Raw genomic sequence first — 26,501 nt, forward strand, 5'->3', positions numbered from 1 at the left:
CTTTGTGAAATTATTCTTAAACAAAATGGAAAAACTCGTAAGAACACATTTAAAGCTCTTTAAATCATATTCAGGGGAAAATGTCCATTTGGTTTTAGTTTACGATTTTACCAGTAATGTGAACGTTCTTTACAACATTGGCTAAATGCTCTTCTGATTCTTCTAACATAATAGTTTAGTGCTGGTTTGACAAATTCAGAGCAGCTTTTGCTATGCAATAAGTTGTTTTTTTTTTCTTCATGTGACGCCTCAACATTTGAAAAGAATCCCAAACTTTAGTTAAGTTTAAGGACTGGAAGTCAGAAATCCATTGGTAGGATATCATTAAGTCAATTGTTCAGTGTGTAGGAACTCAAACTGAAATGCAGAACATGCCACCGATGTAAAGCGAATATGTGGATCTTTATAGATCACGGTGGAAGAGGGATGCAATAGGTAGGAAGCTACTGCAACTGTAAAATGTTAATATAGTTCCTATCATGTTCAATTTCTAAAAAAAAAAAATGTATATATGAATGAATGGAGAGATTGATTGCAACTATTACTTAAAACGTCTTTAGTTTATTTTTCTTAACCTGTAAAGATGTCTGCATGTTGGACCGGCGAGATGAGCCGAAGGTGTCATTTATGAACTTGCACTAGCTGTCCAGTAGGTGGCAGCACATGGCATGATAGTCTGATTTCACAGTTTAATGGAAGCTGTAAAGATGCAATTCTACACATTTTATTGCATTAGTTATCGACTATTTAAAACGTCTATAGAAAATAAAAACTACAGGTTACAACAGATTTTTACAGTTTACATTTATTTTGATTCAGAGGGCTGTGTGCTGTGGTTTTGCCACATTTCAAAATCCCAGTTTGCATCAAACCAGCCTGGTAAATAAGGCGCCGTGATGAATTCTCAGGCAGATTGTCGAGATGTACCATTTCGATTAAAAAATAAAATAAAAAAGTGCTGGTCCTGGAGGAAATGGAAAGGCAGAACAATTAAAGGCACAGATTGGGAGTCTCTCCTTATGCAACACATTCCTCCATTATTTGTAAACAGTCTAGTGTGGTATGTTCCACATGCAACGTGTCCCATAATGCCATAGAAAAATCTGATGCAAGTTCCCGCATCTTTTATTACGAGCAGAAGCAATATGATAAAAAGAAAGCAACACTTATCATAAATGAATATTGCTACATAATGTGTAATTGTAGAGTGAAACGCCCAGGAAATGAACAAAAAACCTTCTGAGCATCTGCTGGTGCAGCATTTCTCCTCTTCATCTCCTAAGTGTGCTGACAGGAAATGAGCAGAAGAGGTTCTGGCTTAATTAAATTCCTGTTTCGCTGAGAAGACAAAAAAAAACATTGCTGTTTAGGCTGAACACAACGTAGTTTTGGTTTTTAAATGTTGAAACTTCAACCTGTTAATGCAAAATCGGAACTAGCAGATGTTTAGAAAGTAACAAAAGTGAGGCTGCTTTGGCTCCGCGTTCAGACAGTTTGGGTTCCAGTTCGGCCTTCCTCAGCGAGACGTCGACGTTTTAAATAAAGCAGCCACCTGCTGAACGACTCGGTCTCTGAGCACAGACAGCTGCGAGCCCCACCTCTGCACTGCAGCCCCCATCTCTGCGCACTCCGCCTCCATTGTGTCCCTCACGGACGTGACGAGGCTGCCGCTCAGACTCTGGGCCAGCTGACTGAGGCGGGACAGGAGGGAGAACCCGAGCGACGCGCCTCCGACCGGGTTGGCCCACAACGCCGCCAGCAGCAGCAGCAGCAGGCCCAGCAGAGCTACGGAAGCTGTGGGCTGCAGCTGGCGCCACCGGTCCCAGGCCGCTGTGACGGGCGGCTCTGCCTCGGCTCCGGTTTCCGTGCCGATGCCACCGTCGCATCTGGTGCAGCAGCGCAGCTTGGGAACCGGCGCCTGCTCCAGGCTGCTGATGGTCACTGCGGGCCAGTTCTGCTGCAGGTAGGTCGCCGCGCGCGGCGTCACCGACAGGTTGATCCCGGAGGGCAGCGGGGTTCTGATGAACTTCTCCACCCGATCTCTGAACTGATGGACTTTCTCCAAAAACACCAGGGGGGAGTCTTCCTCCTCCACAGACGACCCCAGAGACACCAGGTCCAGCTGCTCCTCCTGGGACCAGCCAACCAATTAAAGCAACACAGAACCATTAAAAACAAAAAATAAAATGAAAAGTGGATGATTTGATTTATTATCAGTGTAAAATGTGAAATAAAAACGTCTCTCATTGCACTTTCCTAATCATTGGCAAATGCAACATTATTTTTTTATTCACTTTCAATTTTTTGTCAGAACAATACTGTATTTAAAATTCTGTGTGATTTCATTTGAGAGTTTTTATGATTTTTAATATTTCATGTATTTAAAAGGCCACTTTTAATCATCCATCCATTAATTAAAATGATATGTTGGCAAATACGGTGGAGGATCTGTGATGCTGAGGGCCATTTTCTCCTCGTTAGAAGGCACTCTATTATAATCCATGTGAATAAAAACCCAGAAAACTGACAATATTCCAAACACATATGGCCCAAATGAACACTGAAATGATTCATCAAACTTAAATCAACTTTATTTGTTGACCTTCTCTGTCCACATAACCTGTGGGGTCAATCTGAAGACACGAAAGGTCCCAGAGTCTCAATAAATGCACCATTTGTTTAGTTAAGAAAACATTTTTAATGTAGGACTGTTTTCCTACTATGATCAAATTATGGGTTTGATAAAAGATTCATTTACTTTAATTGCTAGATGATACAAAAAGTAATTATAATAATTAAAAAAAAATGTCCTCCTACTGACCACAAACTGCATCTCCATCTCGAGGCCAGTCACCATAATAAAATTATGCTGGACGATAAATTGTCATAGTAATTATTGTGATAAACGATATTGTTGTTTCCAGACCATTTTGAAGCGAAGTGCTGATAATGACATAGTGGAAGTTTGCCTAAACTCTAATTTTGTAGATAACACTCCACCCTGGAACCTTTATATATCCACTCTAAAAAACAATAAAGAACATTTAAAACCACTTACAACCAAAACCAGAAGTAAAATGAATTATGATGTCTTTGAACAAAGTTGATGAAACAAGCAACATTAACCATCAGAATGAAAATGATCGCGCTCGCAACTTTAATTTGCCATGAAATTAACCGATTGGCTGCTCGTCGTGGCCGGGCTTTACCCACCTGCAGCTCCTTGACTCTGTGGATGAGGGGGTCGTAGGTCACGGCCACCTCTGCAGCAGCTTCGCTCAGAGCCTCCAGGTATTCCTGCTTCTTCCTGGCCAGCACCTCCTCTAAAGAGACGAAAAACTGGTTGATCTCCTGCCGGTCCTGCCTCAGCAGAGCGTCGCAGCGCGCCTTCTCCTGCTCCAGCTGCTCCCCCAGCTCACACACCTGAAACACGAGGGGGACGGCGTTACGCTTTGACCTCTCTCCCCCCACAGACACCCAGAGGGCCGCTCAACCCCCTACACCCCCCCGGCCCCCTCACCTGACTCCACTTCTGCTCTGAGAGCCTGGCCAGCAGCAGCGCCGGGGTTTGTTTTTCCCTGACAAAGGCTGCCTGCAGGTCATCTATGGGGTGGCCGTGGTGCTGGCCGACGGTCAGGCACAGGCCGCAGATCAGCTGCCGGTCCTGGACGCAGTACATGTTGAGCGGCTGCCTGCGGTGCTCCTGGCAGGACGGCGCCCGCGGCTCGCTGTCCCTCTGGTACTGAAACGGCAAGGCGCAAATCAGCGTGAGTATTTGATTCTTTTTTCTTTTAGTTTGAACACCTCACCCAGAACGCGTCTCACTTTCTCGACGATGGCTCGCAGAGACACGTTGGACGGGAGCGCGTCCACGCCGCTGGGCGGCAGCTCCACCACGCTGCGGCAGTGGGGACATTTTATGGGCAGGCGCAGCGGGCGCCAGATGGAGTAGTTGGTGGACACCTGCAGCAGGTTCTCCAAGCAGCTCTTGCAGAAGGTGTGGGAGCAGGGCAGGACGCGCGGGTCGGAGAACAGCGAGTAGCACACGGAGCAGGTCAGGTCCTCCTCCAGGCTGTCCATTGCTGGAGGCGGGCGGGACGCCGTGGGGGTCACCACACCTGCAGGGAGGAGTTCAAGAACTCGAGGTGTGATTGGAGGAAATCAAATCAAATCAGGAGAATCTGGGTGTGGGTGTAATTTAAAGCACTTGTCACACAAAGCTGACCATCATAATAAAAAGAGGAATAAAGAAGATCAAAATGTGCTGCTTAGTAAAACAACAGTGAGAATGTTGAGTTAGGTTTTGGCTCGGTTCTGATTTTTTTACTGGTAAAATGAAAACAACAGAACAGTGTCACTTCCGTCACCAAAAGTGATTTTCTTTTTCTTTTGCCTAAATTGCTTGGGCCATTACTTTAGGAAGGTGATAATTTTCAAAATGGCTGACCCTATAAGCGTTTCCCCCTTAACTGCAGTGACCTTTAAAGTTTCTTAACTGGGTTTGAAATGCAGTGTTTTATTGTTTTCAAACATAAAAACTTCTGTTTTGGTACATTTGCTCTTACTCTGCTTGACTTTTTGCGATTTTCAGGTTTCGAACATGTTTTTTTTAGATTTCAGAACATTAACTAGGCCATATTATTTTAATATCTTTCCACACTTTTTATATGCAGAACATTAAGTCCTCCTTATGTTTGTAACATTTATAAACTGTCTCATTCTGATATAGCTCAAGGACTTTGGATGCTTTTTCCTCTCAGGTGTTAGCACCTGGCCAGATTTAGTGGGGGTGTGTTTTTTGTTTGGGTTTTTTTTTTTGTTCTCGCTCGTTTGCTGAGCTGCTGACGGGTTGGGCCCGTGTTGTCGTTACACATACCAGACATCTTCTAGCGACAGAGCAATTTTAAATGGCAGCTACAACAGATGAGCTGTTATATCAACATTTTAAACAAAGGTCCAGTTTTGAAACTGGCCTATATCCATCCTTTGCGGTGCGTCAGCTGGCTGACTGAAGACGACTTTACTCTTCATGCATAAACGCTCTTTTTGTTTTTAGAGGGGGAAAAGCCCAGGTGGAAACAAAAAGCAAATGACCTTTATGAGGAGATTTTCTTTGAGCGTAGTACATATTTAGACTGTTTTTTTTTTTTGTTTGTTTCTTTGTTTGCTAAGCTGCTCATTGAATCCTTCATCAACCGACTTCTCAGCTTAAGGAACAGGTCACAGATGTTGCCAGACATCTTCTAGAACCAACTTTAAATGGGAAACTTTGAGGCTTTTCCACTCATACTTATGGAAATATGTATTATTGTTTTAGCTCAATCTATGAACAACATTAAAAATAGATATAAGGTAGTATTTTAGCTCCGACAAGGTGATTCCCAAAAGGTTATTGGCTAAAAGAAGAAATTGACATGGGGTCTTTCTGTTTGTTCTCCCTATGCATGTGTGGGGTTTATTTCTCCTGGATACTCTGGATTCCTCACTGATCAAAAATATGATTGTTAGCTTAACTGGTCTCTCCAAATCATTAGCTGTGTGTGTGTGCCTCTAGGTTGCTTGTAACTTATTGATCCAGGCATTCAGAAATTAGAAGACATTTCGGCTGATTAGATCAAAAAAGAAAAAATTAAATGCAGATGTGCAGCTAAACCTCACCACATTCAGCAGTTTGTTCCTGGGAATATTTGGCCTTAGCAACAAGAAGGCAGCCGAAAACACTTAGCTCATATTACCCCGATCAGTTATGTTGTTTAGTGTCTCCTCTTGTTACGGTCAGCAGCTACAGTGACAATAAAAGGCCCAGAGCAGTGCCAGCTCCCACCACCCCAAAAACAACACACACCCCAACACACACCAGACTGATCTGAACAGCTGGCAGGAGTCCAGCTGTGGATAAATCTGCGTTATAAACAAAGCTTTGTTCAACATTAATCCCATTTTCAGGATAGTCTTCATTTCTCACAAACCTCCTCTACACCACAGTTTAACAAGCTATTTACATAAAAGATATTGCTTTTTTCCCCCCCTCTTCTTAACCACACTGTTACTTCCCACCAATACCCCTTTGCGGATAATTAGAAACACTTCTAATTATCCGCAAAACTGCATACGTTAACTTATTTATGGTTTGTGATTAGTCGGCTAACTCACCTGGTGGTCTACAGCTTGGTAACGAAATGTTAATTAATATAGAAATGTTTTAGGAGAAAACATTCACTTACCCTATTTTCAGTGGAAAGTATCCACAACAGCTTTTCCTTTCCTCTTCCTTCTCGTGCTGCTTTCATGCACATCTAGTAAACTTGCATTTCCAAAATAGACAGGTCGTAACACGGAAGCAGCGTTAACATCCAAAAAAAGGAAATTGTATTTTTAACGCGAAAAGAATACTAGCTCACGTATCAAACGTTTCTCAATTTTTCGGAGCGTACTGAAAACATAAAATTTAACTAACCCCTAACCCTATTATGGCGTTCCTTGAATAATATGCTGCGTTTATTTAGCCTCGGAAGTCTGAGCTAATCTTTGTGGCGTTTCGGGTGCGCACCAATGCATCACGTTATTCTTTCAATCACAAAACAAATGCGATTAAGTTGTACAATTCTGTCATTTGACGGGACACAAACCTTTGAAAACGAGTCAAATTTCAGAACATCACCTCCCTCCCTCTTGGAACTCGGAACTTCCCATTTTCGATTACATATTGAACGGAGCATACGTTTCCGACCGTGTCCATTTTTTCTTTTCGATAATGCGCATGCGGATTAACGGTTAATTGGCCAGTTTAGCCAATCAGGGAGCGTCTCGTCTCTCGTTTGAAACGGTCTTTGAAACTATGCTTTAGCTGAAAACGTGCGGTGGCACTATTTGGCACTTTGCTATGTGAAGAAGTCTATACATTAAGCATCTTTATTCGGGTATGTATTATGGAGATAAAAGTCACAAAGTATATTAAGAATTTATACGTTAATTGCATTATTTTCTGAAAACGTTTCCCCCTCCGCTGTTTCCATTTATCATGGTTCCCATTAAGAAACCAGAATAACTGACAAAAGGAGCCATGATCAAACTTGAAGTCGAAACATTGACCCGTTCGTGGAACTTGAATAATGTACAGAATTAATGATGTCATTAATGTTGCATTGGATGCACATGATGCTAGGTACTGAAGGTTCAATGTTCCAAACATATTCCAATTGTTTGGAGCAATCAGAATATGGCGGCTGATTACTCAGCCGACATGTGCTCAGGTTTGTTGGCCACTCTTTTTTAACAAAAGTTGTAAAATTAATGTACAGCATTTAAAGCTGCAGTATGCAACTTAATTTTTTTTTTTTACGTTTATGAAAACTGTCACTAGGTCATGGCAGAATAACATGAAACAGAATATGTGGGGGAAGGTAAAAAAACAGAGCTCCTCTACCTCCTCCCTTTAATCCTACTGTGATCTGCAGATTTACAAAGCTCCCGGTCAAAACACAGCCAAGAAGAGGGTCTAAGTGTCATCAGTCATGCTTGGGTACATGTTGCTCAGAACAGACTTTGTCATTCAACTGCACATATAAAATGTACATGTTGAAATTTAGTTGCAAGGCGCCAATAATAAAAATGGAGAGCGTGAGTGGTGTATACACAAGCATGATTGACAGCAGGAAGACCCTCCTGAGTGATTGGTTGTTTCTGACAAAGCTGTGCATTTCTACAAATGTCAGTAGAACAGGAAGAAAGCAGAGAAGCTGGATTTTTTTTTCTCTGATTATCTGTCACATACCTTACAGTCACAACAAAGTGACAGTTAACAAATATGTAAAAAAAAAAAAAAGTTTTTTATATATATAAATTACAGTCTACATGTGCAAAATGGCAACACACACAGGTTCAAATTGTTCCGGAAGGAGAATAGATTTTTCACAAAGAGAGCACACACACACACACACACACACATATATATATATATAGACACCCACACTCAGTCTCTCACTTTGGGTTTCACTATTTATTTTTATGAAGACAACCTGTCCTTTAACCTTCATTTCTCCCTGGGAAAAAAAAGGTTTTTAATCTTTCTCCATTCTTTCAGGTCATAATTTTAAGATTTGAAACCACTTTGCTAACAAGGAATGCTGCAAAAAACAAAAAATATTACCCCTATGTTCAACAGAAGGTTTATGAGCACAATGTATAATAATCATTACTACAGTGTTTGAGGTTAACAAAAAACAAAACAAAAAAAAACAAAAAAAAGAGGTTAAGCTTGTACATTTAGCTTGTAGAAGAGCAAAAAGGGGTAAAGGGAGAGGACTCTGCAAGGTACTTAAGTTACAGCAAACTTGTTCACGGGTTTATTTATTACTCAGGTAAACCCGCTTTGAACAGCTCCAGTCTGACACATGGGACACCTTTGACCTTTTGAGAGGAGCGAGGTTAAATCCCCTCTAAGTCAAGCTGAGATACAGCAGCAGATTCGTCAACTGCTGCTCCTGAAATAAAGTAATTCTATTCTCAAATAGCACTAAAAAGTATAATTAGATCACTTTAGAAAGACAACAAAGACTGTGGCTGAGTGATGCATAATGTAAAGGGGTCGGCGGCGGGTCGGAGCCCACCAACTCACCCAGGCCTCACTTTGCAGTACATGTGCAAAACCATACAGATTATTTAGTAAATTTGACAATAGTGAGCAGAAAGGAGGGCGGGGCGTGGGGGAGGGGGGCAAAGGGACACATGTAACATTTAAGCACAGTATTACTCAAAATGAAAATTTCACTGTATTCACAGCCTAAGGAAACTAAAATTACCCTAAAAATAACTGTGCTAGGTACATGCAAGGGTTATGATTCACAATCCTACGAGACGTGACCATCGATTTGTTCTCCCGTGGCGGTGCTCAAAAGCTGTGGCGACAGCGCTCCGAAGCGGTGATCTACGCTGCGAAATGAAGAAAAGGTGAGGTGGTTACAGGAGGATCTGGTTGGTTCACAGGTTTCACAGCATCAAGCTCACGTCTGGCGTTCAGGTGGAAGGATGGAATAAGACGGTTGTCGTCATTCACCTTTACAGAAAAGCGGTGGAACTAAAAGCTGAAAATTAAAAAAAAAGGAAAAAAAAGAGGAACACACTGGAGGCAAAAAGAAAAGCCCAAAAGCATCTTAATTCGATGCACTGCTGCTGCTGCTCCACGCTTCCCAGAAACAATGTCCAGTGTCAATTAATACTAAATAATAATTCTGAACAAAAAAAAAAAAATCTTTGTGATGATTTATTTTTTCCATTTTCCAAAGTTCTTTGAGGATCGGCCTCATTCAGAAGGCAGAAATTTTTTCCTGCGACCTTTGCGGTACTGTGTTGTTGCGTTTGTCTTCAAGATGTCGTCGTTTTTTTTGTCTTTTTCCCGCCTCCGCATGCGCTCTCATCCAGACACGCGCACTTTCCCAGTCACGCCCGCACACACACAACTCATCCGTCCATTCTCTCGCACACGCGATACGTTCAGTCGGACTCCTGGCCCCGCCCATTCGAGGAGAGACGGGTGAGGGGAAAGCGGGGTGGGAGGGGCTTGAGGATGGTCGCCCAATCAGAGGGCGTTCTCGTTAGAGGAGATGAACCTGGCTCCTCTGCGCTGAGTCCAGACATTCATACACAATGAGTCCATTCACACTCGTGTCTGATAAACGTGGCCGATTGGTTGGGGTTTGAGGGGGCTAGGTGGCGCCCTCTCGTGGCGGAGGGGGGAATTGCAGAATTGTGATGATTTCTGTTTCATCTCTGTTCATAATTATATTCATTTCTGCTTTTTTCTCGAGATATTTCAAGATGTCTTGATTTCCTATTTGTAAGTGTCCACGGTTCCCATCCACATCCAAGGTTGGTTTTTTCTTTTCTTTCCGTCGTTTGAAGTTTTCCCGGAAGTCGACGGCTCCGATAAAAACAGAAGTTACGTCAGCGTGTCGTCTCAACACAATCGATGTAGATGTTTTGCTTCTTTTAGATTTTTTTTCCCACTGTTTTTTTGTTTTTATTTTTTTGCAACATGTAGCCACTCATTCTCACTCGCACCCACTCGCCATCTCAAACTTCATTTGGGCTGGTTTCCCCCTGGAATGCCAAATGAAATCCACATATTTTTCTCTCTCAGATAAGATGCAGCCATGGATCCCACGAGCCAAGCACAATGGATCGAATTTCTCACACTCGCTCTCTCTCGCTCTTTCTCTCCTAATTGGTTTATGTTGAACAGGGTGCTGCATCGCGAACAAAACTCCAGAATAAACCCCCCGGGGTGACGTCTAGAACTGGAACCCCTTGGCTGGCACGTTGGCTGCGTTGAAGCCGAAAGTCCCGCCTTGGATGGCGTCTGGGACCAGGCTGGTGTCTTCGTCAATCTGAACAAGCAACAGAGAAACGAAGCGTCAGCAATGAAAAAAAATCGAAAAAGAATAAAAAAAACAAAAAACATTGCTTGTGTGTCACTTACATCATCGGATGAGAAGTACTGATCTATTATTTCATATGCCAGTTTGTAGATATCTTCATTTTCATGATTTTGCAGAAGCTCAATTTTTTCCAGCCCTGCGGAACATAAAAGGTCAAAGGTGATCCAGTGTTCAAAATGAAAACAAAAGCCGTGCAGAGACGACGGCTGAACGTACCTCCGCACTCCTCAATGAGATTGGCGATAGTTTCCGCCTCGTCATCGGCCATTTTCAGGATGTTACTGAGGCCGTCGAGAACGACCTGCACGACCTGAGCATCCTTAACTGTGAGCAGGTTGCAGAACGGAGGGATCACCTGCATCTCTATGAGGTGGGCCACCTGTGGGACGACACATTTCAGACGAGGAATAAGTCTTTGTAAGCGAAGGACTCATTTATGTTCACTTTCAACGTGTATTATGGCAACTACAATATTTATATTTATCAACAACTTTTTCAAACACACAGGTGCATCTAAAAATGTTTAGTTACCACAATTGGGTGCACACGTTTTCCTTCCACTCAACTTTCCATTAATATGTACAAAATTAGTATTCTGGACTATCTTTTTCAGCATTGACCCAAGCGTGTCAGTCAGTCCTGCATGCGATTGTGTACATGTGTCACATCCAGCCCTCCATAAATACCTTAGTTGCTATCTAGAGTCTAGAGAGTATCTGGGCCATACCAAGAAAAAATAAACAAAACTACAAAAATAAAGTCGGAATATTACAAGCATAAACTCGTACGAACATAAAGTCGAAACAGTATGAGAATAAAGCTGTAGTAATATGAGAGCAAAGTCATAAAATTACAACAAGTCACAATATTATGAAAATAAAGTGAATCATATGACTTAATTCTCAGAATTGTATTTTTAAATATTTTTTATGCAGATTAAGCTATAATATTTGAAGTTTCGTTTCATTTTGCCACAACTGGCCCTTTAACACATTCATGATCTTAAAATGAGTGAGAATCCCTGATATAGGCCATAACATGATTTAAATAATACTTATTGGTACAAGGCATTCAGATTTTCTGAGAAAAACTAAGCTATAATCAAAGTTAATTGATAAAACTGCTTAAATTACAGAATGAATGTATGCGTTTTCTGTAAAATTAACTTTTTTTTTTTACTCAACAGAAACACACCAAGGGTGTCAAACCAGCTTTGCATCAATGACAGCCTGCAAGTGTTTAAAAAAAAACAAAAAACAAAAAAAAAACAAGCATTAACATGAGCAACAACATTTTACCTGATCTTTCCTCCCACTTATCGTCAGGTTACTGATGGCCCAGGCTGCTTCTTTCTGAGTCCCAAAGTCACCCTGAAATGAAAAAATTCAACATAAGCATCAGATTTTATTTTTTATTTAAAGTCGTCTTCACAACAACAAAGCAAACGATCCGCACCTTGTCGAGCAGGTGGATGATCATGGGAACCAGCTTTGCATCAATGACAGCCTGCACCTGCTGCTGGTTGCCTGCTGTGATGTTGGACAGGAACCACACTGCCTCCTGCAGGACAAGGAGTTCAAATACAAGAATGAATCCTGAGACTGGTCACATGCTACTTATAAACTGTTCAAAGGCTTGCAAAAAAATAAAAACTCATAAAAAGTGTTTACGAGTTGGATCAGAACCCAGAGGTCAACCTGGATGAGTTGACCTCTGGTTGAGACGAGCGTGCTTGTGGGTGGGGAGTTGGGTGATCTGAGGCTCTAATCATCGTCCAGTCACAAACGAGGCCTCGGTTTATTTAATGACTGGTCTCAGATGCACTCCGATATCAGCAGAGATTTCTCAGCACCCTTTACTCCTCCGACCCATGAGAACACACATTCACTCTGACACACACACACACAGCTAAACCCCACCCACCCTGATCTGTCACTGACTACAGTGGCCGGTCTTCTTCGCCGTCTTCATCCTCACGAGTCTTCCTGCTGGCTAGTCTACTGGCTATCTAATACTACTCCATAACCTCTCACACATGACAATCACACTTGCACAAAGTCTCAGATTTCATCACTTCCATATCAAAGGTGGAGTTTTTCCAAAGATCGTCGGTGAGGCGTGAAAATGAGACGGGTTTTTACCTTGTTGATCTTCTCTTTGGGGTGAGTGAGGAGCGACGGGAAGTGGCTGAGGGCGTCGCAGTTGAGGACCACCTGCGTCTGCTCGTCTGTCCCGGTCACTATGTTACCAACGGCCCTCAGCGCAGCAGTCTGGATGTGGAGAGGAACCGGAAAACACAAACTTACAGGATGAGGAGGTGTGAAAGTAGTCGCAGTGAGAATAGAAGTAAAGTTGCTACAAAGTTTTTTAAGAAGCAGAAACAACTGAACAGACCTGACTAATGTTGGAGTTTCTAGTCAATAAAGAACGACCCAACACTTTGGGAACAGAATGCTTCTACTTAAATACTGCTATACATAAGCTGATTTTTCGCCCGACACCCAAACATCCCTAATGTATAAGGAGTGTGCATCATGTTCCAGGCAGCAGCAGGGGGCGCTGTCTGTCAGCGCAGTGCCTAGGATTGGTACTTGGTACATGGTAGACTCTAAACTGTCTTGGTTCTTTTTCATACCTGAACTTTAACTTCATGATGACTGAGCAGCGGTACCAGGTGAGGAACGATGCTAGAGTCGATGACCATTTGGATCTGCTCGTTCCCAGCATCCGTCAGGTAAGACAGAGCCCAGACAGTATCCACCAAGATCTGGAAAGAACAAAAAATAGATGATTTTTCTCTGCTGCTCTTCTGATCTGTAATGGTTTAGAAAAAAAACACAAAAAAAACTAATTTGTTACTTACACTGACGTCAGTGTGGTGGATCAGCACACAGAGAGCAGGCAGGATCTGGGTATAAATAAAGCTTTGATTATAACTTCCACCAGGTGCATAAAAAAATAAACCAATCACAACTCAATCTTTTCACATGAAGCTGTGGTGTCCTTTAAAGCAGTGGTCCCCAACCTTTTTATTACCGCGGACCGGACGCGGACGGGGGGGTGAGGGGAGAAGTTTTAACTTTCAGATAAGGCTTCTGCATGTTGGTGTTCCAGCGAAAGCCTGAATATACCCAATTTGGGTTGTCTTGGCCCTTTTCTCGCAGCCTGTGGGTTTTTCCCTGACTGGGAACGAGAATACAATTTGTTGAATGTGACAGGTAGCCAATCAGAAAGCACGGTGACGTAAGAACAGAGGGGAATCCCAAACAGCTGACATATCGCGCAACTGAGAGTCCGGTAGATATCTGAGATGATATGCGGAAATGTTTATTATTATATGTAAAGATCATTATTATATACGTTTATTCAGTTAAAAATGTTAACTATGAAAAAATATTCACCTCCAAATCATAGTGCAGCAAATAGAGCGGCTGCTACCGTCGTCTTTTATCCGCCGCCTTTTCTTTTTGTTACGTCTTTTATTCCTTAAAATGATTCCACAAACTATCACTATTGCTTCTACATTGTCATCCATGTTTGGTTATTCTAAATTCCCACTATGTTGGGGGTTTTACTGGATTATCCTCTGGAATCGGAATGTTCGTGACTGGAATCGGTTCGTGCTGCTCCTGCCTTGGACACTCGAACTGATCGAACCTGTTGTACTTTTATCAGCTCTGTGGTCACAGAGGTTTGGAGAATCGGCCGACAATTCTTAAATCTTTCGGTCTAAACCAGACTTAAGACTCACAAGCTCTACTCATCTCCTCTCGACCACTGCCCAAACGCTCTGACTCTGGTTGCTATGGTAACGTTTACATATCCCTTCAAAATAAGGTACAGATGCGCCACAAAAACCAAACATTTTACTTTCGTGAAAATTTTAATTCACGATAATGACTAACGGGAGCCCTGAGCTTGTTTCTCTGCAACGAGACGGTTCCATCTGGGAGTGATGGGAGACGATGACACCCGAGGTGTGTTGCTTGAGCACAGTGTTGGTCTCTACGTGGCAAAGCAGCTTGAAGCTTCATTGCCTCATTAGCAGCTGGTCGCCGCATGTTACGCAGAGCGGGCTTGTAATGTGGGACTCACCTACCGGTCCGGGATAAATCCATTCTCCTGTCTCTTTTCTGGGTCCTTTTCCCCTTCGCAAATAAACTTTGCAAAGATGTCTGATCTGTTTCTTACTCATTTTGCTGCTTGTGGGGTCAATGTTGGTGCGCAAGTAACCGAGAGAATCTGGTTAAAGGATTTTCAAAATAAAAGATCCTCCAGACTCAAATAGTACATAAAACGGAAATATTTAATTATTTGTTGCGTGGCCCGGTCCACGGACCGGTATCGGTCCACGGACCGGGGGTTGGTGACCACTGCTTTAAAGGACTGAAACCTGCAGAATAACCAGTTAGGAGCTCTTGCAACATAAATGAGCATATTCACCATTTGGAGTATCTCTGAGATAAAACAAATATTTCAAAAAAAAAAAAAAAAAAAAAAAAAAACTTCCACAAAAAAATAATGTTGTCCCGATAAGCAACAAAATAATTGTGCCTATATACACACTTAAGTTGGGTTAACGGTTATACCAATTTATCCAATTTTCCCATTTTTGAAGATTAAATTCTTGGAAAAATTGGATTTTTACTCATTCATAAATTCCATAGTTCAGAGTGATGTTAGTTCACCCAAAAACTGCCATTTTGTTTGACCAAGCATGTTTTACAGTTTTTCAACTTTAAACTCAAGTTGACTCAAAAATGACTGAAATAAAAGTCAGTTTTTAAGATATTTTCTGTCGTTTATATATTTTTTAAGGAAAAAAGTAAGGGGAAAAAATGGATTAAAATCAGAAATCAAATTTGGTATAAAAAAAAAAAAAAAGCTCAGATTTTATTTTTAAGTTACATCACTCGGCCCGAATCCATACTTTATCTCCACACACGCATGCGCGCACACACACACACACACACACCTCTTGGATTGTCTCCATCGGAGGTGGGGGGTCCTTGTGGCGGCACAGGTTGACCATGACCCAGGTGACGTTGCGGAGGAAGGTGATGGGGATGGAGGGGCTGATGAAGGACAGCAGGGGCTTGACCACTCCCAAGCTAATCACATAGTCTCTGCACTGTGGGCCGTCACCTGAATACATGTACAGGAACCACAATGAGTTTTCAAACGGCTTTAAAAAAAAAACAAAAAAAATAACACATGCAGGCAGGTTGCTTTGGTTTGGATGAGCACAACAATACGGCTTGGAAACGCTGCACCTTCTGACATCCTTTGTCAAATATAAAATGCGTGTTTTCTCATCATAATCTTTGTGAACAGAGAACAAGATGAAGTCAGCGGTTACTCACCAATGATGTTTCCCAGGGCCCAGACGGCCTGTTCACACACATTCTGATGAGGAGAGTGGAGCAGCCTCAAGAACAGCGGCACGGCGTCTTCACAAAACAAACAGATTGTGATGAAGACAGAAGTCCGAGTACACAAGGCTATACACAGACATGCCAAAACAAAAAGTATATCCTAGCTTAATTCAGAAGATGTAAGTTTTGTTTATATAGTTATAGATCTGCAGAGGAGAACCGAACGGCTAATAAACGGACGTCTACTTCAGGTTGGGTTCAATATCTTTGGAAAGTTCTGCTTAAAAGAGCCATTACTTTATCATTCACACCTCGGAGTTGCTTGTAGCTTCTGGCAAGTTGAAACACTTCAAACAGGCTGCTTGAAACAAAGTATATCTCAACCCTCTTTAGACATGCAATCATTATCTAACGAGCCGCCTGCAGTGTTTCAACATCAGATTTTCCCATTGGATTCACTAAGAACCGCAGGCCAATCCAGCACTAATAACCCCACAAGCATCATTAACATGGCACTACCTGCAGAGCTGTGACATGATAAGAAAAAGCTAAACTCTTCAAGTAAAAATTTATGTTCTTTTTAAAACTTAATCCATGCAGTTTCGGCGTGCAAAGAGAAACTAATGCATTAGATCAGAAATCAAATCTACGAGCCATATTTTGAAAATTACTACACATTTTTCAGGGTTTCTCCAAGTTTCAGGAAGTCAATAGAAGATATTAAGACCCTTTAAAAGCCCACACAGTTTCTTAATTCAGAAAACAAATTACTTTGCAGTAGGTGTGCCGATCGATCGGCCACCGATCATAATCGTCCGATTTACGTGAAAAAGTGTATGATCGGTGATCACTGTCTCTTGTTGCCGATCACACAAACCGATCACCGATCAGGAAGTTTTCATTCAGTAACTCAGGATTGTTTATTGTAATGGAACCTGTATTTGCCTTTGAATGTTAAGTTTTATACTTGAATTTTTTGGCAATTTTGAGAGGTTTTATTTTGACTCTTTGCATTATTTAGCCTCTTCAGAGCCTTCAGATGTTATCAGTCTGTTAAAGATGGTGGCAGTACAATTTGCACAATGCCCGTTTTTTTCTTAGAAAAAGTTATTAAAACAAATTTTTGTCTAAATTAAGGTGAATTTATGGTTCCTTTTTCCACATAATGTAACCGGCAGTCCTTTTGATTAAAAAAATAATAGTTATGTGATCGGTATCGGTGATCGGCCCTCATGGGTGATCGGAATCGGTATCGGTAGGAAAAAACCTGATCGGCACACCTCTACTTTGCAGATTAGATTGAAATCACTTAAGTTAAGCCAGGTCCATATGATTTTGTTTTAACTCGTCTTTCATGTGACGCCATGATATTTACACTTGGGGTTGCTTAATTTTAACTTTTAAGTACATAAAGAAAACTTCACAGCAAATACAGACAGTGGGGTTTGGTTTAGGAGTAAATATTAAATCTCCATTTTATCATGAACAAGAAGCTCATAGTGGGTGATATTTTTGAAGACTTAATGTTTGAATTATAATGTTTTGACCTCAATTCTCTAAACCGGAATTAAACCATTTTCATTTTCAGGAGCAAAAACTTATTTGAATCCCTATTTAAGAAGCAACTGAATTTGTTTAAAAGTCAGTGTGGAAAATATGGACATATCAAAAAAAGAAAAGGTAAAGATTTAAATATAACTAAACTGAAGGCCATAAGATCCTGCAGAAAATCTGCTTTTTATGCAGTTTCTAGAAATGAAACAACTCATGGAAATAACAGCTGGTCAAAAGCTTCAGGGTGACAAAGTATTAAAAAATAAACCCCTCTGTTCACTTTTGGTTGGAAACCTAATTTCCAAACAGCAACAGTCCCAAAAATCTCTCAACTACTTTAGATATGGGTGGGATATCACTTTTAGAGTGTAATTAGCAGAGTTAAAAAAATAATAAATAAAAATCTGTCATACTGTTTCTACAAATATCAGTATAAATACTGTGATTTTCCTTCTACCCTGGGAGAATTAAAAACACAGACAAACTTTCTCCGGGTCGTTCCTATTGTTCATCCGAACATATCAAACAATGTGGAAATAAAAGGATTTGATGTCTGTGGCAGAGTTGAACTTACTGGACTGAACCACAGCTTGGGTTTGCTCTGAGGTACCCGACGCGATGTTGGTCAGAGCCCAGGCGGCTTCAAACTGCAGAGACGGGCTGCAGGGGAACAAGACGGACCGATTGATGAGGTGGGACTAGGCAGCAGAGTTTGACAATATCAGCAGGATGATTAGTCGCTGATTTTCTTTGGAAAAACTAGAACACTTTTACATAACAGCAGAACTGTTCGGATGAGTCAGACAAAATCCAAGCAACTCATCTGCATAACACTGAACAGGACCAAGGAATGAGGCTAACTTTGACTATAATTATCACAAACTTGGAGGGAAGGAAAATAAAGCGTGAGTCATTACTGCAGGCAGATGCGCAGACAGAAAAGCAGCTAGCTTACTTGTCATCTCTGTCCAGGCAGTGCACCAAGATGGGTAGGATCCCAGACTTAATCAGGTCATCTATGGGAGGATTACGGTCACTGGACAACAGCTTCCTGTGAAATTACAAACAGGATTTATGCAGGTTTCACCAAGACTTTTTAAGATCATTAGGAATGGAAAATAAGACATTTATCACAACATAAATGTACAAAAGATAATGGAAAACACATAAATAATTTGAGTTGGTAAGAAAAGTGAGCCAATGGTGAAGACGAACATCATCCAGCTGACTGGCGGTAGATTTACATTTATCCAAAATGGGCGTAAGAAAGCTAGCTAGCTCTACCTTTGCTTTCCTTTAGCTAGCAAAGGTTTATTAGCAGATAGTTTATTGATAACCTCAACTGTCTCAAGTAGAGTCTGAGCACAAGTCAAAAAATAAACAAATGAAATTACAGCTTTAAAGCAGCTTAAATGCATACATTTAAGCTGCTTTAAAACTTTTTAAGAAAGCGCAGACGTCCTGCGTAAAGCAAACATCACAACAGAGAAACGGCCAACAAAATCATCAGGGTTGATCGCTTTTCCAGGAAAACTTGGGTTTAGCAAATGTTTCGTCCTGATTTAACCCAAGACACTCTGACATGGTGACTGGTTCTGCTGGCAGATTAGCTCACTTTTTAACACGGGAAAATGTCTTGTTTCTGTGAAATAATCTGCCAGTGGAAGTCATACATTTTAAAAAACCAATATTAAGGAATTATTTATTGAAAACAAGCTTCTATTTTTGCTAAAAAGTTACCTGTAAGTTTGTTTTGACTCATTTCAATTGTACCAAGATATTGGTAGTAGAAACAAGACTAAAACTACTTGGTAAGACTTTGTGTTTTTGCAGTATGGTCTAAGTTAACATTTCTGAAACCCATCTGTTCTATTAGACAATGTTTATAATGTTTATGAGCTCCGTTTTTAAAGCTCAAAACAACAAAATTAAATCATCAAGGTTTAATATAAATAATTAAAAGCATTATAGAAAAGGAAAAAAAAAACCCTCCTGAAATGTGAAGGAGATTGATCCGATTATTTTGGCAGCTTTCGACTCCACTTCTAAAGGGCGACATGAGTGAAATGCATGGCCTTTTCCAGCATCCATTACACAGATGAGTCTGATGCTGGTTGGGGAAAAACTGTCGGGCTCTGAGACTGCAACACTGAAACACTATTTTACAAGAGCCAATCAGCCATAACCAAAAGGCTTGCTGAAAATAAAAGCGATGGTGTCCAAGTGCAGAATCAGCAGCTTATAAATACACCTGCGTGGCAGATGTGAATCATTGTTACAGTCGAGCAAAAACTCTTTTTACATGGCAAACTAACCCTCAGCAGGATGATCAGTGAAGTTAACTCGCTGCAAAGTCCTGCTTGTTTTTATCTATAATGTGCAACATGTGACTTTTTAGACCAAACATCAACTGAACAGAAACATAAATCCTGAAATATCTTCATTTAGTTTTCAGACTACTTTGGTAAAGATACATTACTGTGTAATCGTACAAGAATAATTTAATGATATGCCAACGGTAGATATGTAAACAGACATGAGCTGCGTTTCCTTACCTGGCAGCCTGAACAGCACTCAGCTGGATGCCCTGGTTATCACTGGTGGCATTCTGCAAGTCAACATAGCAACTATATGAGCAGTGCTGCATTTAAAAGAAATAAATACATCGATTTGAAAAACGCAATGCAATTTCCTACTGGCATCGATTTGAACAGTTTTAAAATATTGCAACGTTGCTGCATGTTTAAAAATGCCTGACTGAATAACCCAGAAACGAATTTAAAATACTGAAATCAACTTACTTGTACTATTGTTTCAAGAGAGGTGTTTTGCTGCAAAAGAAGATTACAGAGATTAGCTTCAGAAGAGATGTAAAATAAAACGTGTTAAACATTAAACACCAGAATGAGAGTGAAGCTTGAAAGGTCGTCATGGTGCGTTTACTGACAAATAGTGAACAAAGAAGGCCTCTTGATGTTTTGCATGTTACAAGCTAATGAGGAGCACAGACGGCTGATGATGTAGCAGGCCATGCTTTACAGCGGCCTACAAGATGGATGCATAACAAACACATCACTGACGTTTTACCTCAACCCATGTTTTCTACACCAAACTTCACCGAATGCAGGGCACCTTAATCGCCCTTTTTACAGAGTTTCTGAAGGTTTTACCAAGTCAATTTCAAGACTTTTTCATGCCTTTTCAAGACTTATGAATTGATTTAAGACCTATATCTCCACAGAAATGTACAAACTTCTTCCAGCCAAATAGTAATAAATTTGCACTTACTCGTGATAAACCCACAAAGCTAGCTAGGGCATATTAGAAGCTAGTTAGCGGTAGCCTCAACTGCTTTCAGTCACAGCATGAAATTAAGACGTCTTAGTGTGACTCAAACGTTTGCTTGACTGAAAAGTCCAGCAAGGAAAAAATATATACATAGAATATACGAGATTAAATAGTTCTGTCAATGCAAAATTTAAGAATCGTGATTAATGTATTTAAGGTAAACTTTTTTAAAATTACTTTCAGACATTTTAAAAGCCTTAATTTTAGATGCATGAACTTAACACTTTTGAAGGCTGCGGGATACTCAGCTTTTATTACCCACTGACCTCGACTTCTCTCTTTTAGATCAGATTGCTGCCATCTGACAGAGTTCTAGGATCCATTCACACCCCAATTTTACACAAACTTGTTTCCATTTCTACTCTGCACATTTCCTTTTATACCCATATAACAAAAATACAGCTGAAAATCAGTTTATTTCTGCTGGTAGTTAAGTATTCCTGAAGAATTACGATGGTGGATATAAAATGATCAAACGTCACCAGTGATTTCATCTAGAAATATGACGACGTCTGAGGATTGTTCACTTATTGGGGTTAATGTCTTCTGTTTGAGTCGCTAAGCTCTTGCTACATTTTGAACTCGTTAAATCAGACTATGTGCAGAAGATGGATATAATATTTTATATTACTGGATGTTACAGGTGTAAATTGGTCAGGTGTAAATTTACACCTGACCTCAAGTCAGGTGTAGATTGGTCATTTGAAACCATTACTTGAAACAGACACTGCGCTAAGAGATTCAGGTAAATACAACAACCTTTTTAAGACTATTAACATTTAAATTTAAGACCTGCGTCTTAAATTTATAGTAGTAGTGTCAAGCCTTTTAGCACAGAATGAACACAACATCTTACGAGGTGACAACAGAAGTGAGTCAATGGAGAAGATGAACATTATCCAGCCAAAAGGTGCTAAATTTACACTTTACCTGTGATAAATCTACACTTTACAAAAGCTAACTAGCGGCTTGTTAGCCAAAGCCGCAACCACCTTGAGTCATTATGTTTGCAGGTGACTCAAGTGTTTGCCTGGCAGAAAAGTTCCATGAAACAAAAAAACAAACAAAAACAGAGAAGATCTGAGAATAAAAACAAATGTGTCAGAAAAAATAACTCAGGCATTACGGTAGATGCCTTTCAATATTCCCACACCAGGGACAAGGCCCCTCTAAAGCCTCTCACCAAGTCTGACCAGTGGGCTTTTGCTGATATACTGCCAAAAGCAGCCTTCAGCACCGTAAAGTAGTTATAGTGATTGACTCTCAACAGCTGAGTGGACATTTTAATCCCAGAATGCCACCAAACCCATAGACCTTTACTGAAGGTGGGAGTCCTGATCGATCCCCCCCTCCCTGTGACATTTTTAGTGTGCAACACAGACCGCTCTGATGTTCGCCCCGACTGCATGTTCTGAAAGACGGCCACAGAGGGTTTTATGATGCAAGAGCAAAATTAGGGCTGCGCAATATTTAAAAAAAACCTGTATGATATTAGACATAATTGGCGAAAACTGTCACTATTATCTCCATTTTCCTCTCTCTTTTCTTCACCCCACTACTGAGCTCAGTCACTTCAATCTTCAATCTGTACTGATTATGCAGCTAAATCCCCTTCATCTGGCCAAATATACCATTGGCATGCAGTAGTAATGCATGCGAGTTAAAATATTATAGATGACTAAATATTGCTGCCTTTGTGGTTCCTTTTGATGCTGCAAAAATGATAGAAATTCGATACATTGCACAACTCTAGTACAAATGAATACTATTTGGTGGAAATACTCCGTAAAAACAGTGAATAGTTCAAGTTCTGATGGTAAACTTAACACCCAAAACAAGAAAACTGATTATTAATATTTATGACTTCAGTCTGTTTTTATAGACCATTAACAACGTCCACAAAGGAATAATTTAAACGTGAAACAGGAAGGACGAGGTTGGGCTGCACTTTACACTTTGATTACGTCGGTAAATTTCATGAGATTATTTCTGAACAGTGATGTATTCTCAAGGTACCAAAGAAGCCTCACATGAGCAGCACAAATTCAAATATCAAGACAAAAATTGTTGACTAGATTTTTAGGCGACAACCAGACTGAAAACAGAGAAATAAAAAAATAAAACGTACCGATCTGAAATCTCCATCAACATCAGAGTCCTCGCACACGTCTTCGTGGGGAACATTCCTCCTCTTCAGGAGGTGCTCATCTCTTTTGTGCTGCGGCGAAAGGACCAGAGTAAATACATAATAAAAACTCTGGAATATTTATCAGGTCTCAGATTAGACACAGAAAACTAACTGGGTAGTTTTAGTTGGCGATACAATAAGACCGAGAGAGAGATTACCTTTCTGAGCTCCACCACTACCTCGGTCCTCTGTCGTCTCATGGTCTGCAGAGAACATATGAACATTAGACTGCAAGAAGAATCTCAACCAATAAAAGTAAAAATGATACAAAATCACTGATCGTACAGCAAAGTTAAACTCCACAGCTGGACACTGCATATGAAAGCCATAATGTACAGTCTGACCCACTGCAACTTGAGACGGGATATTTTCACTTAGTAAGAAATATTTTCATCTGCAATAACAGATGAATTTCTATGATTTAAACACGACTCCACTGCAAAGACTGAAAGAGTCTAAAACGCGTATTAACAGTTGCCAATATTTACCCAGTGCAAACGTAAATTAAGTATATTGAGGTTTTTAATAGTTTTATGCATCTATGGTTTAAAGTTGTCTTCTTGTGACAACTTTAAACCAAAAAGGTGATGGGAACTTTCCTCGACTGCATGGAGCGAACTACAGGTACAGCTCGACAAATCTGAATATTGTGTACATTTTAAATTTGCCAACACTCTTTTCAGAAAGTCAAACTCTAAAATTAGAAACAGAAATGTTAGGCTTCTGAAAAGCATGTTCTCTTCATTATTTTAATGGGGCTCTGCTTGCATGAATTCACTGCATCAGTGCGGCAGGGCATGGAGGCCATCGGCCTGTGGTTCTGCTGAGCTGTGGTGGCATCCCAGAGAAATGCAAACTTTATTTTCATTTAAAATACAGAACTTTGGACCTCTGAGAAGCAGTCCAGTTCTTTTTCTCCTCAAATCAGGAGAAACGCCCGACGTTTGTCTTTGGTTCAGTATTGGCGTGGCATGAGGAATATGATGTTTGTAGCCCATGTGGGATTTGTCTCTTTAAGGCTCTGTAGATGTCGACTCCTTGTGAATCCCCCCAAATTATGGAGTAGATTTGGATTTTAAAAAATCATCTAAACTGTAGTTATCCTTGTTGCTGATGCACCTTTACCTTCCACAAGTTTCCCTTTCACTCAGCTTTCTATGAAATTAATATGCTTTACTTTTCACAGTAATTTTTTGACAGTGAACTTTGGATTTTCATTATCTGTAAGGTATAACCATTAAAAGTCATAAGAAATAAAGGCTTAATATATTTCAGTTTATGTGTAGTGAATCAATATAATAAATAAGTCTGGTAAGAAGTGGGCTGCAGGCTGACTACTCATGCAAATAGCTGGACTAATTCACAACCTAGCATCAGTTTGGTATATTGGTGTCACTCTGTGATAAATAAGTTTCGGGTGTTTATTATAAAATTTTGCTTATTTTTGTTTAATTCTATGCATAAATACCAAAATATATAAACATTACAATAACTAATAATTAGTATGTAGTTTATAGCAATAGTAGGAAAAATTATTGCTTTTCTGCTTTTAACTAAAATCGGTAATATAATGTTGCACATTTTATTACAAACTTTGGTGGAAAAGCATGGTAGCGTGAAGCTGGGATAACATCCCTGAAGGATATGAAAGTCTATATTTTGAGTCTCCTCATGTTTCTTCAGTTGGTCGTGGCAGACGGACACGCGCTCACACTGAACCGATTCTGTAAGACGTTTGTTCAAGTTTAAAGAATCGTTCCTTTCCAGCACTGCCAACAGTTTGCTCAACTCAACAGACCCGCCACATGCTTCCACTGGAGAATAGTTTGCCTCAAACACAATGATGGCAATGATCTAATCAACTGAAGTGCTGATTAAATCATTAATCAGGATGATTTTTCACTAAACTACATTTTAAACCAAAATGGCCTGCACTGTACTTCAGCAAGGATTGATTAGGGGTGTAAGTATTGAATTTTAATCTGCATAAGAGAAGACCTTATTTTATTATTTGCTGACATTTCTTAATCTGAATTGGACCCGTTTTATTGCAAGTTGTGTGAATTTCAGAACAATCATAATTGATCTGGTGTTTCACTTGTGGCCAGAGTTAAATATAGTCATGTGTGTCTAAACACAGGGGCACTTATACATTTAATGGCATTTAAATGACCAGATACAGTTTTGGTTGGCGATCAGGTGCTTGTTCAGAGATAAAGGGCGTGTTCAGCATTTACATACCTCAATGTATAGATGTTACCACGCTAAAAGACGACATGACCCCTGAGGCCCGTCTCACTGACAGAAAGTAGTTGTCAAACAGGATGTACGAGTATTTCGGAATCATACACACCACCAGTGAGCCGATATAGACGAATATCGACACCCACCGGCCTCCATGAGACCCTGACACGCCGAGCTGACTGTAAATCACCTGGCTATGTATTGATCCGACAACAGCTAGCATGTTTAGCTTTCATCTGTCAATCATTCCAACTGAAAAAAAGTAGATATTTGGGATTTAAGCACACGTAATTTAAACACGAAGTCAAAACGTAATTATTTACACCGACTTTACAGCAACGCAAGACGGCAGCTAAGAAGCTAACTGGTTTCCGCCATTGTTTTTGATTATCGGGACGGGGGATGGGTGGAACTGCAGCTACTACCAAGCTAAGCAGGTTAGCCTGCTGCAGTGCTAAAATGACGTTAATCTACTGTCATGCTAACAAAGCTATAAGGGGAATACTTCTATTCCAGTAGATTAAACATTTACATTTACTATATATACTTTTAGTTACATGGGTTACATTTGACACCGAGCAAAAAGGAATCGGGAAATGATATGCTTCAGTTGAGCTAGCATGCCCCAGCGGGCCTAGCTCACCCAGCGGACGCTTTTCTGACATGTTTAACAAGAAGCGCGGTCTGCTGGGGTAACGAAACCAAAAACCCAAACGGGGAGACCTCCACGGCGAGGCCAGCCGTCTCCACTGGGTTATAAGTGAAGGCCCCGACCGGGTTCAGGCACCAGAGTTCCCCGATGAGTGGGAATTAGAAACGACGTCACAGCGGAGTAGAGAGGCGAACGGTGGCCGTGAACGCAGCAGCGTTGGCGGCGGCAGCGCCGACCGTAAGCGGAGACTCCTATCAGCAGCACAACTTTTACCTCCAAATCTCGGCCCTTATTCTTGAAATTCTTCAGCCGCTGGTTGTCCAGTTTCTCGTTGTCAGCCATGTTAGCGCTTCTGGGTAACGTTGGATAGAGTTAGGCTCTTGAATTTAGCTGGTGAGCTACCCCCTTTTCTGGTTCTCTTTTCGTAGCCTTTCGTTAGCTGACTATTCTACTGCTGCTGTCCGCGGTGCATACTGGGAATGCCGGGTGGTGGAGGGCAGCCTCACTCTGGCGTAGAGGAAGGGTGGGGAAATCCCCCTCACTCTCATTGGTCTCTCTGCTCACGTCTGGGTGGTGGGAGCGCCACACCTTACTACCTCACATTCAATGCCCACGCAATCATATCTATTAATACACACACACACACACACACACACACACACACACACACACATATATATATATATATATATATATATATATAT

The 26,501-nt window shown here is 40.8% G+C and overlaps 2 protein-coding genes across 2 annotated transcripts; both read right to left on the reverse strand.

The window, feature by feature from the left end:
- Positions 1 to 255: 255 nt before the first annotated feature.
- trim59 (tripartite motif containing 59) lies at positions 256 to 7,761 on the reverse strand. Its single transcript, XM_008425819.3, has 5 exons — positions 6,225 to 7,761; positions 3,826 to 4,118; positions 3,521 to 3,742; positions 3,214 to 3,423; positions 256 to 2,131 (listed from the first exon to the last, which is right to left on the reverse strand). The coding sequence occupies exons 2-5, from the start codon at positions 4,078 to 4,080 to the stop codon at positions 1,517 to 1,519; spliced, it is 1,302 nt and encodes a 433-aa protein (XP_008424041.2). The 5' UTR covers positions 4,081 to 4,118; positions 6,225 to 7,761; the 3' UTR covers positions 256 to 1,516.
- A 219-nt stretch (positions 7,762 to 7,980) lies between these two features.
- On the reverse strand, positions 7,981 to 26,341 carry kpna4 (karyopherin alpha 4 (importin alpha 3)). The gene is made up of 17 exons (XM_008425818.3): positions 26,071 to 26,341; positions 23,060 to 23,104; positions 22,842 to 22,931; positions 20,167 to 20,196; positions 19,921 to 19,973; positions 18,321 to 18,416; positions 17,940 to 18,025; positions 15,800 to 15,886; positions 15,412 to 15,581; positions 13,300 to 13,344; positions 13,072 to 13,203; positions 12,578 to 12,706; positions 11,892 to 11,996; positions 11,735 to 11,806; positions 10,653 to 10,815; positions 10,478 to 10,572; positions 7,981 to 10,385 (listed from the first exon to the last, which is right to left on the reverse strand). The coding sequence occupies exons 1-17, from the start codon at positions 26,137 to 26,139 to the stop codon at positions 10,290 to 10,292; spliced, it is 1,563 nt and encodes a 520-aa protein (XP_008424040.1). The 5' UTR covers positions 26,140 to 26,341; the 3' UTR covers positions 7,981 to 10,289.
- Positions 26,342 to 26,501: the final 160 nt, after the last annotated feature.

Source organism: Poecilia reticulata, chromosome 13, assembly GCF_904066995.2.
Source record: "Poecilia reticulata chromosome 13, P_reticulata-male-v2, whole genome shotgun sequence".
NCBI lineage: Eukaryota > Metazoa > Chordata > Actinopteri > Cyprinodontiformes > Poeciliidae > Poecilia > Poecilia reticulata.